Source organism: Phoxinus phoxinus, assembly GCF_949152265.1.
Source record: "Phoxinus phoxinus genome assembly, chromosome: 16".
NCBI classification, from domain to species: domain Eukaryota; kingdom Metazoa; phylum Chordata; class Actinopteri; order Cypriniformes; family Leuciscidae; genus Phoxinus; species Phoxinus phoxinus.
This window is the reverse complement of record NC_136891.1, coordinates 11,849,867-11,863,366: the sequence shown is the minus strand read 5'-3', so window position 1 is coordinate 11,863,366 and position 13,500 is coordinate 11,849,867. Positions and strand designations below refer to the sequence as shown.

Here is a 13,500-nt window from a genome sequence, read left to right as displayed (position 1 = left end):
TTATTTATTTCTAAAGAAACACGACAATGTATAAAAGGCTCCATTATCTTGTACCTTACGTTATGGCCCCGTAGAAGCCGTTTGTGTAAAAATAGGCTAACGATTGCGTCATAACCCGCGCGACTCTCTGTCGCACTGTAGATAAATTACCGTATAGACCGGCGGAGAAGCTCGCAAGCAATCGGGGGGACGTGGAGGCATAAAGTCCGATAAAGTGAAGGGAGAAGCCCATACAGAGTCATAAAGTTGCTCCTGCTGCTAGCTCATGGACAGCTAATGCTCACGCTCTCCGTCTCTGAGAGATTCGAAAGGGAATGATTCAGATTTCTCTCGGCACAGCTACTAGAAGACTGACAACTGTCAGACCCGTTGCTCACGTCACCAAGCTCAGTTTGAGCCTGCGCAGTACGCCTGGCGATCAGCAAGTGAGTGCTTCAAATGGGCTTCACTTTTCTCTGTTGAAGTCTATGGGGTCGGTGTGTCCATCTTATATACTGTCTATGGTAATGCTCTGTTTAGTTCCTGTCTCTATGAAGCTCCTCCTTCTGAAAAGCACACTGTGCTCTGATTGGCCAACTGGAGCAGTGTGTTGTGATTGGTCGAGCGCTTTGTGTGTGTTTGGGAAATGTCCCGCCCCTTACCATAACCACCAGTTTAACACACTACTAACTAACTCAATCAGGCCCGCCCCTTTATTCTACGTATGAATGATTTAAATGAGGACACTAAACATATTACACACTAAAGACAGATGAAGATGGAGAAAAGACCCTTTTAAGTGCACCTGCTCGTCGATGAACCCCTTCCTGTGGACAGTGCCGTGGGATGAGAGGAATCCACTGTGGCATTTCCCACTCACTGATCCTCCTGTTGTCACGGGACTCTGACTGTCATGACACTGTTTCCACACACAGAAAGACCAGCCTGTAGAAATAGCCCTCAGTGGGACTCAGTCCTGTTAGTGCTGTCGGTTGAGTGATATGACACTGAAGTGCATAGGAATTTCTTAAGATGAACCGCAGCTCTCGGACACTTTTATTTCTCCCTGGATCAGGGTCAGTGCTGCGTAACCAGGTCAGTATTATTCTGATAGTTTTATCATTCTTTCTTTTAGAAAACAAAACAGAATGAAAAACAGTGATTGAATGCTAAAGTTTCAATCATTACAAATTGATATGAAGCTCAGAACTCTTCGGTCATTTTTAAACTAGTGAGGAAGAGTTGTGATGTGATTCAATCTCAACAAACCAGCTCAACATTTGTGATGAATAATCTGAAGTTTTGGTTTGTGTTCATCAAGATGCAAATAAAAATGTGAAAAAAGGCAAACACCTTTCATTTTAAAAAGATTTAATTCAGCCGATTATCAAAAATAGACATTAACTCATGATTATTTTATATACAATTTTGTGCATTGAATTCCCAGCAAAAATAACTACCATGATATCAGATCTGTATAACTTATGCCATAATGTGCGATTTTGGTGTAAACTCTCTGTCAGCCGTTACAGATCGGCTCATAACTCATGCAGATCACACAATAGATACGGCTGCAAAAAAAATTTAATTACAAAATTATAGGGTAAACAGCACACCGTTTGCTGGGATGCTTTTTCAGGTTTGTTTCATTTCTGACTCATATCACTACAGTACTATCAGTGGGATGTTTCATGGTTATTTGTGTTTAATTTAATTAAACTACTATTGAGAAAAATTAACTCAGACACAAAGTACATCTGTTTCTCAGACGAGCTGATGTAAACGCACTGAATCTTTCAGAAATGATCTGGGATGTGTGATGCGGTGTCACTCCTGTTACTGAACTGTGTGTGAACAGAACTGGATGAATCCATGTGAAGCAGAACAGACAACAATTCATTGCATGCATGTTAAATATTTAAATCTTTTAAGTCATCCCATGGCACACTTGGAGATCAGTGAACTTCAGTTCATACTACGGAACATCTGGACTGGCCTTGCTTTAAATCACAAAAAATGCAGATGGTTGTCATTGTAAAGTGACACAAAATAACACAACAGACATTGTTTTCACAGTCATTTTTCATTACTAATGTCTCATGTCGTTCCATCACCTTTGTAAATACATAAATATAGAAAAACATCACATGTAAACAACCAGCTTCAATATTTGAAGATTCATTGAAATTGCACACATGATTTCTCATAGGGAAAACCGAGTAAACGAGAGCTGGAAGAGAGTGAGGATGAGATGAATGCATTTCAGTTCTCTTTCATCAAGAAAGAGGAGCGTTTGACCAACAAGATAAAAAATATAAAACTTTAAATTCATTACACATATATACACTGTTGCACAAGAGTGATATTCACAGATATTAACAAGATATATAACAAGATATTCACAGAGTCTTTGTGCTGCTCTTCAGGGAAACACATTGGCATGGTAAATTAATTTCCTCAGTCTATGTTCATCAGTTCTCATACCAGCCTAGAAAACTGCAGTAGCACAAGAATATTGAGAATATTAAGAAGAAATATGCCAACCCATTCCATAGTTTAAGACCCAAATAAGACATAAAGATGACATGCTCGCACGCGCGCGCGCACACACACACACACACACACACACACACACACACACACACACACACACACACACACACACACACGCACACACGCACGCACGCACGCACGCACGCACGCACGCACCAGTGAATCAGCACAGCCAACTGAGGAGGAATTCACCCAGAACACAGTGCAGGTTCAGGAATGATAACTGAATCACACTGAATCTGCTCTGAAAGCCCTCAACCCCACCGTCTGTTATAGCGCTCTTCTCCATCCAATGAAGAACTGCAGCGATACAGAATCATCTCTTCTGAATTAACATCTGGATGCAGGAATAGTGCGACGGTAACTTCACCAGGCCAATTTATGAATGAAGGCCTGTTCACACTGAGAACGGTGACTATAAAGATAATGATGACTATAGAGTCCACACTAACTCACAATATCACTCCGTTCATTACACACACGCTGCAGTTTGGCAGTCTGTTGCTTTAAATGCTTGAGCTTGTTAAAGCAGGATGGATTCTGATTGGCTGTCAATGTTTTAAAATGCATCAGCTGAAAAAATCGTTCTGAAAGTGATTCCAGCAGCAATAACAATAACAGAGGAATGGTACCGTTATGATGTGGACTCTGCTTATCTTTATATGTAGATCATTTCTTTAGAACCGTATTATTATAGTGATCATCCCTGATGAGCGCGGGTTTAAAGGCGCAATCTAAAACAAGCGTACTTTACTGAGAAAATAGACGTGTTTAGCTGAAAACTGGAAGATTTAGCAGGGTTTTTTGCACTGAAATATGGGACCCTGGACTACAAAACATGTCCATTGATTATGTTTTAGGATAGGACAATATTTGGCCGAGATAATACTATTAGAAAATCTGGAATCTAAATCTAAATATTGAGAAAATCTCCTTTAAAGTTGTCCAAATGAAGTCCTCGATATTGCTGCACCCACTCACAGAAATAACTTTTTTTTTTATAGATTTACGGTAGGAAATTTACAAAATATCTTCATGGAACATAATCTTTACTTAATAAAAATCAATAATTTTCAATAATCCCCATACAATGTATTGTTTTGGCTATTGCCACAAATATACCTGTGCAACTCATGACTGGTTTTGTGGTCCAGGGTCACATATAACGTTCTACATTGTTTGGTGAATTCCCCCTGACTCTTCCCCTGTTCTGGATATGGCAAGGCGAGTAACAGTAATAATGGTGATGTCCTGCAGGATGGAGTGTATGGGGTGTAGGATCAGCCCTATACAGTGCTCTCCATGACCCAGTCTGAGCTCGTAGGATCAGCCCTATACAGTGCTCTGCATGACCCAGTCTGTGCTTGTAGGATCAGCCCTATACAGTGCTCTGCATGACCCAGTCTGCGCTCGAAGGATCAGCCCTATACAGTGCTCTCCATGACCCATTCTGCGCTCCCGCCGGAGCCTGCGCTCCCACCACAGCCTTTGCTCCCGCCGCTGTCCCCGTCCTCGTCGCAGTGCAGCAGCATGCCGTTCACCGACAGACTGCGTTTGGTCCATATGCTGCTGATCCGCCGCGGGTAAGAGCACAGCTGCTGCGCGCGGGACACGGTGAAGTCGCCGGTGTCGAACGAGTGGCTCCTCCGGGGTCTGGAGGTCAGAGGCGACGTGAGTAACCTGCTGATCCGTGAGTCCAGAGTACGGCCCAGCAGCGGCTCCCGGTCCGTAGGCTCGGCCGCCGGGAGAGCAGGAGAAGGAGCAGGGCCTCTGGACGGGAGTGGCTCGGAGGACGGGCCCCGCAGCTCCACAGACGTGAAGGCCCCCAGCAGCTGGTCCAGGGTGTGCCGGGGTCTGGGCGGAGCGGCCCTCAGGACACTGGCAAGGGCACTGTTGGGGCTGTAGGGAGGAGCGTCTCCTGAACCTGAGGAGGAAGAGGAGGAGGAGGACAGGCTGCTCTGCAGAGAACCAGACTTGAACTGGACCACTCTGTCCTGCAGGGTCGCTTTGGGTTTGGGCCGCAGCAGAGGAACACCGTTCTGCCCCAGCCGTCCTCCGTTGGGCTGAGAGTAGGAGTCAGTGCTGTCGCTCAGCTTGCTGACCGTGGCTTCAGCTTCAGCGCTCCCACCGTCTCCTGCCTTGTAGCGCAGCACGAGGATCCCGATGAACAGCAGCAGTGTGGCCACGATCACTCCTCCCACCACCAGGATCATGGTGCCGCCCAGCAGCTGCCCGTGCAGAGCCTGGCACCGCGGGAGCCCGTCGCTGGTGTGGAAGCGCACGCAGCCCACCACACTGGTGGCCGTGAGTGTGGAGGCGGTGTCGTCCCAGGCCGCCAGCACACACAGGTCATACCGACACCCCGACACCAGGCTGGACACCTGGAACGCCTGACTGGAGGGAGGAATCATCCTGCGGACACACAACCACAGACTCATCACACACAAATCATCTCATCATCTGATCCACTGCGTTCATACAGTATTAACAGGCTTTGATAGAAGCACACAACAAACACATCTACATGTACACTGCCGTGCAAAAGTTTGGGATTGGTACGTTTTTTTAGTGTCTCTAGTCTCTTCTGCTCACCAAGGATGCGTTTATTTGATCGAAAATACAGTAAAATAGTGAAATATTATTCCAATGTAAAACTGCTGTTTTCTACTTGAATATTTAGTAAAGTGTAATTTATTCCTGTGATCAAAGTTGAATTTTCAGCATCATCACTCCAGTCTTCAGTGTCATATGATCCTTCAGAAATCATTCTAATACGATGATTTAATGCTCAAGAAACATTTATGATTATTAAATGGGGAAGGGAACTCGATCTGCGTCAAGATGCTGTGGGAACACCTCTGCGTCATTGCGTCTTGAAGTCCTTATGAAATCAGTCCAAATGGCGTGACGGAAGGTGATCAGGAAACTATAAAGCATACCTAGAACAAACAGTCACTAGCTTCTGTGTATTCAGCAAGCGTTCTGTGTGAAACTGTCTCTGTCTATTTATTGTTGTTTGTTCTCAAGCATATTATATATCTAGACAGGAGTATAATAGCGAGCAATGTCCTGACGAAACTTAGCAATTCACAAAATTAACAGAATGCATAGCTGATATATAAAACTGGATGACTAGTACACTTCTCATAAATCCTGATGTACTTGTTACATCATAATAAGGATGGCGTCTAATATTAGTCTATCTGTTTATTCCAAGGTTTATCGCAGTCTGCCGAATCCAGGCCGTATCCAGATCTGATGAAGGACCTACACCTGGATGCGACGACAACGCAGTCCTGGAGTGTCAACTAGTCAACTAGGGATAATTCCGGTTCACGTGGTAGGTTCCAAGGTTATTGTACCTTGGAACCTATTTCATGGTTTGCGTTCTCGAGCCACCAGGCATTGTTTTGTGCAAATGAGCGGCCGGATCGCATTAAGGGTTTTCTGTTAGAACGGTGACGTGTTAGCGGCCCCTAAGTTAATAACTAATGATCGTTGCGACGGAAGTGAATCAATCAAAACTAACTTTAGCTGGACAATAACTTTATTCTAGAGCTGCTGTAAAGCCAAAACTATCACTGTTACTTTAAAGGATAATTCCGGTATTTAACACCTTGAGTCTATATTGTAGTTTGTTTTGGATGAACAAGAGTGGTGGACAACATTTTTTTGACAATGGTTCCTCTCTCGAGTTTTTGACTATAAAAGAATTGGCCATGGACCCATTTAACATTGGAGTCAATGGTCATGTCCGAAAATGTAATTAAAACAACTTTTAACATTAGTTTTCAAAACTGTGCAACTCACCGAATGATTAGTGATGTTAGTTGATGTTCCAGAAACAAAAAGTGTTGCGAAATACAGTTTCTGTCGTGTTTTATTTGTCATTTTGTAAAATCCCATTGAATTCTGTTGAAGGAGTGCTCGTTAATATAAATGCGCTACCGGTAACAGAAAGGGGGCTGTTTACATGTGGTCGATGTAGTCTTTTTGCTCGCTTCAGTTTCTCATAAGGCTAGCGAGCAGAGCAACTGTGCTCCGGGAGAGTAAGCGAAATAAACAAACAAAACCTTCATTAATTGTTACTTGTAATATGAAGTTGAACTCGACTGTGACCGTGAGTGTCCCGCGAGACATAAACATCAGTTATCGCCATCAAGTGGTCGGGAGTGTGCTAACGCTTCAGATTCAAATATTGAGCGGAAGTTACACAGTTGTGAAGTGTCTGAAAAAATAGTTCCACTATAGCAAAATAAACGGATTGGAATCATATATTGCGACGATATATTGTTTATAATCATCAACGAACACCACTAACCACTCGGTGAGTTTAACAGTTTTGTAAACGAACATTATTGGCTGTTTTAATTACATTTTCGGACATGACCATTGACTCCAATGTTAAATGGGTCCATGGCCAATTCTATTATAGTCAAAAACTCGAGAGAGGAACCATTGTCAAAAAAATGTTGTCCACCACTCTTGTTCATCCAAAACAAACTACAATATAGACTCAAGGTGTTAAATACCGGAATTATCCTTTAATTTCCTATTATCACTGTAAAGCTGCTTTGAAACAATCTATATTGTTAAAAGCGCTATATAAATGAAGGTGACTTGACTTGACTAAAACTCAAGTTCAAAATGCTTACACTCAAAAAGATCGTGTCACAGATTTAGTCCGAGGTAGATTTGAATACATCCCCATCACAGGAAGTTCCTGAGGTTCGCTTTCGGGGGCGAAGCGTACCAATATCGGGTTTTCCCCTTCAGACTAGGTTTATCACCCCGCACTTTTACGAAATGAGTGTATGTAAGTCAGGCTCCACTGAGACTCCAGGGCATCCGACTGTTGAATTATATCGACGACTGGTTGATTTTAGCTCAAGCAGACGACGGTTCGGCATTAAGATGTCGTTCTGTCTCACATGAGAAAGTTGAGCTGAGGCTCAACACCAAAAAGAGTGTGCTCTTCCAGCTTCTAGGCGTGGTTTGGCTCTTCCAGCTTCTAGGCATGGTTTGGGATTCGATGATAGAATATTTTGTAACATTAAACTACCGATCAAAAGTTTGGGGTCAGTAATATATCATATATATATATCATCAAAGAATCATGAAAAAGGAACACAACTGTTTTCAACACTGATAATAATCATAAACCTTTCTTGAGCATCAAATATCAAATTAGAATGATTTCTGAATGATCATGTGACACTGAAGACTGGAGTAATGATGCTGAAAATTCAGCTTTGATCACATTAATAAATTAGAATTTACTATATATTCACATAGAAAACAGCTGTTTTGAATTGTTATTATATTTCACGATACACCACACACTGATGCTGGAAACGCAACGTGGAAGTAGTATTAACAAAACAAAAGTATTGTAAACAATAACCCAACTAACTACATCTGAATTCAGAATGATGAAAAACATTGCTTTCCACCCACTGTCTCCCTTTAGATTACTGTCCCATACCATGATCTCCACCAGAGGGCGCTCTATACATCTGCTTTATATACACACTCCCACAACCCACTGCTGGACTAATCCTGTTCAGATTACTGTTATTTTCTCCTTTACTTTTGCCTGTTTAAGCCCTGTGTATTAACTCTTACTTTATAAAGTCTTGTGTTTCTATTTTGCGCTGCCATTCTGAGCATTATCCGTGTTTTCTGTGTTTTCTGGATTACCCTTTTGTCTGTGCTTTCTGTCCAGTTGTTCATGTGGACTATGTGTTTGACCTTTGGCCTGTTATATGGATTACGATTCTGGATTTTCCCGATAAAACTGCATTTGGATCTTCAACCCAAGTCTCAGATTACTTCGTAACAATCATAACTTGGTTATCTGTATTAATGATCAGTGTTTCTTGTTTCAAATCAAGACGGCTCTTCTAACGTCACTCTGCCACTTGTGTTTCAGCTAATATGAAGAGATTCCCACTGGAAAACACAACTTCTCCCAGTGTCTGTAATGTCACACACTGAGTTCAGTATATATTAGTCTAAATCAAGTGCACTTTTTTTGCTCTTTACCCATGAAGTAAACTGCAGCTGTCTGATGTTTACCGTACACATTGACATCAGGAGTTTGGTTGATGGTAGCGGTCCAATTCAATGAAGATATTTAGGAAAGTTACTTGAGTAGATATAGATTTGCCAAATTCTAGAGGCATCAATTATGTATTAAAGTCCCCCTGTGGTGAGAATCCAGCTTTTAATGTTGTTTATATGGTGTATTTTTTTATGCTTTAAAGGGGTGGTTGAATATCTCACTTTTCTAACTTTAGTTAGTGTGTAATGTTGCTGTTTGAGCATAAACAACATCTGCAAAGTTAACTTTAAAGAAATCGTTTTTTAAGGACTACAACAAACGGCTGGTGGGAACTACACGACATTCCTCTCGGGTTAGTGACATCCCCAACCCTAAAATTTACATAAACCCTGCCCCCTGAACACGATTTATAGATTATCATGACAGAATATGCTAATCAATGACTAGAAGATAGTTAACTCCACATCAGCAATATAAATGCATCAACTAACCATTCAGAAATGTCCTGTTGCATTCTACATGTTGTCACTTCTTCTTGAGTCTCTCCATCATTGTCTGATTCTAGTTTGAACATAAAAGACTAAAAGTTTTAGAAATTTTAAGTCTGTGTGAGGTAATCGGAGCTGCTAAAGCCTGGCTCACACTACAGGAGTTTTGAAATCCTAACCGATTTTTAAATCTGGTTGCAGAACACACTTTAGGAGAATCTTTGCAGATTTTCTTACCTCAAATCTTAAACATGCTCATACTACAAGATTTGAAAATCGCGGCGCATCACACACTACAAAATGTTACTAAGATTATCGTGCCAGAGGAAGCGCCTAACGTGATCTACGCAGCAGATCGGAAGCGGGAAAGCGGATGTAAATAAAATGGATACTGTAACACGAAAACTTGCTGTATCAATAATGATCGTTTGTTTTGAGAAAAAGCGGAAGAATAAACGAGTGTGAATGAGAAAATGGTTGGGGAGACGGACTGAACATGGATTGTCAGTTCTTCAGCGAGAAATGCAGGTAAGAAATGTCTGTCACTTCTGTCTCGTCGTAGACTTGTTTCCTATTGGCTATTGTGACAGTACTGACAGCAAATCAGGAGGGGCAAGATTCGATCTGTGAACGCCTCACATTACCAGATAATCTGTGCCGAACATCGCAACCGATCAAGGTCCTCGACAAGATTTTTTATCCGATTCTCGGGAGGGGGAAATCGGGCATAAATCGGCCTAAAACTCCTGTAGTGGGAGCCAGGCTTAACACACACACACACACACACACACACGCACGCGCACACTCTTGAAGCTCCGCCCTCAGTGACAGGAACAGGAGCTTATTTGCATTTAAAGGGACAGACACAAAAACGGTGCATTTTTGCTCACCCTCAATTTTATAATAACCCAATTTTACCATGCTATATAAAAATATCTGTGGGGTATTTTGAGCTAAAACTTCACACACACACACACACACACACTCTGGGGACATTAAAGACTTATTTTACATCTTGTGAAAAGGGCATTATACCACCCCTTTAAGACAAACCATGTGTAAACTCATGAGTCGACAGCATTTCTGAGTATTTTCTCCTTAAAACTGCAGTGAACCTAAGACAAATCGCTGGTGTTTCTAACGTCACAAACTACCTTGTAACCAATCAGATCAACGTGCCGGCGGGCTTCAGCATATCATTAACAGTGAATTAGCAGGGGATTAGCATTATCAACACAATATTAGCTGTTTGATAACAATCAAGCAAAAGGCTAATCATATTAATTACCTTTATGTGTCTGACGTTGTAAAGAGCAATACCATTGTGCAGCGTTTACCTCAGTAAGTTGAGTGAGTCTGTGAGCTGGCATGAGTGAGTGGAGGCGAGACTAATTAGCACATTCATGGAACCGCGTATACTAAATAAAGCAAGGGTGTAGAGTTACATTCAAGATATTTTAAGGCATGAATAATTTTTTTCAAGGAGATAACGCTTAAATATGTAATTTTGGTGATCAAAGATGAGATTTAAAGCTGAAGTCGGCAAGATTTTTTTGATCATATTGACTGAAACCGACACTATGCTCCGACAGAACAACATAAATCATGCTTCTACGCGCTTCTACCTCCACCTAGAACCTGTTATTGGGCATGAGAGTTGCAAAGATTCAAAATTTAGTGTTTTCAGTTCAAATTTTTTTTCCTACTGAATTATTTTCAGACAAACATTATAGATCTCAGATAGTCAGACACTCTCTTCCTGTTCTTGATCAGAACAAGCCACAAACGAGACCAGATTGTATGCCATTAGTAGTCAAATGTCTAAAAATATTGCTCATCTCTCCACTAGACTTGACTGGACGCCTCTTATTTGAGTGTGAACTTCCCTTGAGTTGGTCCATGCTGAGCTGACAGCTAACAGTAATTGGCTACACTTCTTCAACCCATCTGTGCTACCGCCATGAGCAGATGGCCAATCTCATATCACTGACATATATGAATAAAGAAATGATCGCAGGAAAGGAAAAACAGAGCAAGAACGACAGTAAAGCATTTGATCTGTGGGTTGCCAGTGAAAGGATGATGGTACAGGCTCTTCTGATGCTGTTCCACATCAGTTTGTGACCGTCAGCATGAGCAGCTTCACTGTGTTTCATTAGAACAGAAACACAAGGAACAGTCAATGCAGTGAACGGTGATACTCACACAGGCACGCTCTTCTCAGGTTTCCTGTAAGCAATCAGCATGAGCTCATTAAATCATTAAATAAAGCCTCTCAGGCATTGCTCTCCTCCTTTCAGCTCATCTCGTCCTCTCTTATCTTTTCTTATTTTTTACTCTCTCACAGCTTGCAAAAGAGCTCAGGTTTCTGAAACATACCTACCACTCTTCGTAGGTATTGGTCCAGAAAAATTCTTTTTTTTAAATCAAAAATAACATATAACAACATTTAACAGGGTTATGACTGTCACAAATCAAGCCTCCGATCGCCACCAGAGGACTCCACACACGCACACACACACACGCACACACACACTTGTTTTGCTCTTGCTGACATTTCTGAGTGTTTATTCCTGTACTGTATATTGATCTCTTGTGTATGACCTCGGACTGTTTACCCTGCCTTTAGATTGTCTGTCTGTTTACCTGGATATTGTTGGTATTGTTTGCTGTCTGCCCTGACCATCGCCTGTGTTATCTTGACGATTCTGCCTTATATCTTTTGCCGATGATTTACTCCTGTCTGTTGAACTACGAGCATTTTTTTACAATAAAGCTGCACATGGATCCCAACTCTGTTGACTCCACGATACAATGACATGAGAAATCAAATTTGCCAAAAATCATATGATCAAACAGCTCGTTCTGATATTGTGGGATCTGTGACATCACACATGTACATTTGCCCGCCTCCAGAGCAAGACATCTACCAATAGTTATACATCATTGCATCACAGGCCCCGCGAACTGGTACCGCAGGCTCCGCCCACTGGCATTCAGTCAGTCTGACATTTGCATTCACTGGATGTGAGCGTCCCGTCGGAAGCAAACAAAAGCCATTATAAATCACTGACGCTGAAACTGATACAGATGTGTGTTCAGATTCTGACATCTGCAGACAACAGGACAAATGGAAGAGTGAAAGAATGTTCGCTTTTCGTTTAAACAACTTGTTTATGTCTCTGTATAGACTTCTGATATTAAAGGATTAGTTCACTTTCAAAAAAAAAATTCCTGATAATTTACTCACCCTCATGTCATCCAAGATATCCATGTATTTCATTATTCAGTTGAAAATAAATTAAGGTTTTTGAGGAAAGCATTCCAGGATTTGTCTTGCAATACAAGCTCCAACAATTACAACACAACAGCCTAAAAAAAGAAGAAGCTAAAAACATAGAGGCAGGCATCAATAAAAACATAAATAGATACTTAATTAATATAATGGGGGCTCTGCCCTGCAAGAGTGGACCTCAATAGCCATAAATATAAAGTGAAAGTGGGGGTGAACTATCACTTTTTTACTCTGTTGATTCAGCAGAGATATCGACAGAGGAACAAATGAGTGTTTATATTTGTACTTTCTGCATTATGGGACCCTATAGCGCCTCCCGGAGGGCAGGAGTTGATAGTGGATGGTTTATTTTAATAGCCCTGCCAACACCAAAAACTCACTGGACCAAAATTCTGCTCCTCATATATACTAGCGTCAAGTTTTGATGTTAGTATGATCATGTAGTATATGATATCCAGAAGTAAAAGTATTAAAAAAGAATGTCATCTGGAGAAGCATCACAAAATTCATCAAAACACAAGGTGTGTGTGTTAGTTTCCCTCTTCTGAGTGTGAGAGAGAGCATGCAAACAGAGAGATCTCACCCTCACGGCTTTAACAGGCTGGGACAGTTGTGTAGCACAGCGTTTTCAGCAGATAGAAATATCGCTTGTCCTAGGAATCTGTCACAACTGGTTTTGACACTGCATCTTTGCCACGTTGAGAGTTTATTACCCAGTAATCATTTCCCAAGGCAGCTCATTGAGCCATTATGAAGAAATGAGTCGATAATGTATTCTCTCACACCGGCACAACATGGACGCCTCTGATAAAGATGCCACGCAGAATTACTGCCCATGAGCTGAGCCGAGCAGTTTCTTCAAAGATTCATGAGTGAATGGCTTCAGTAATTTGATTTTCCCTCTGTCTGGATTCCCTCTCTGTAAAGGCACTTTAGCAGCTGCTATAATGTGCTATTACCTCATCGAAGAGCAGATGATTGACATACTACTCACCCACGGAGTCTCCGTATTCCCGTTAGTTTGTGAATACACAGAATAATCAAGTAGACATGGAAACTGGATGAATATTTGAATGTTACCGATCCTGATCTGAATTCTGACTAGTGATGCAGCCCGAATC

The 13,500-nt window shown here is 41.7% G+C and overlaps 1 protein-coding gene across 1 annotated transcript in view; it reads right to left on the bottom strand.

Annotated features, from left to right (window-relative positions):
- Positions 1-1,342: 1,342 nt before the first annotated feature.
- lrfn2b (leucine rich repeat and fibronectin type III domain containing 2b) overlaps positions 1,343-13,500 on the bottom strand; it is an 81,572-nt gene continuing 69,414 nt past the window's right edge. The window contains exon 4 of the mRNA XM_079584289.1: positions 1,343-4,944. Within this exon, the coding sequence (XP_079440415.1) occupies positions 3,957-4,944 (988 nt within the window). The 3' untranslated portion in view covers positions 1,343-3,956. The remainder of the gene's footprint in view (positions 4,945-13,500) is intronic.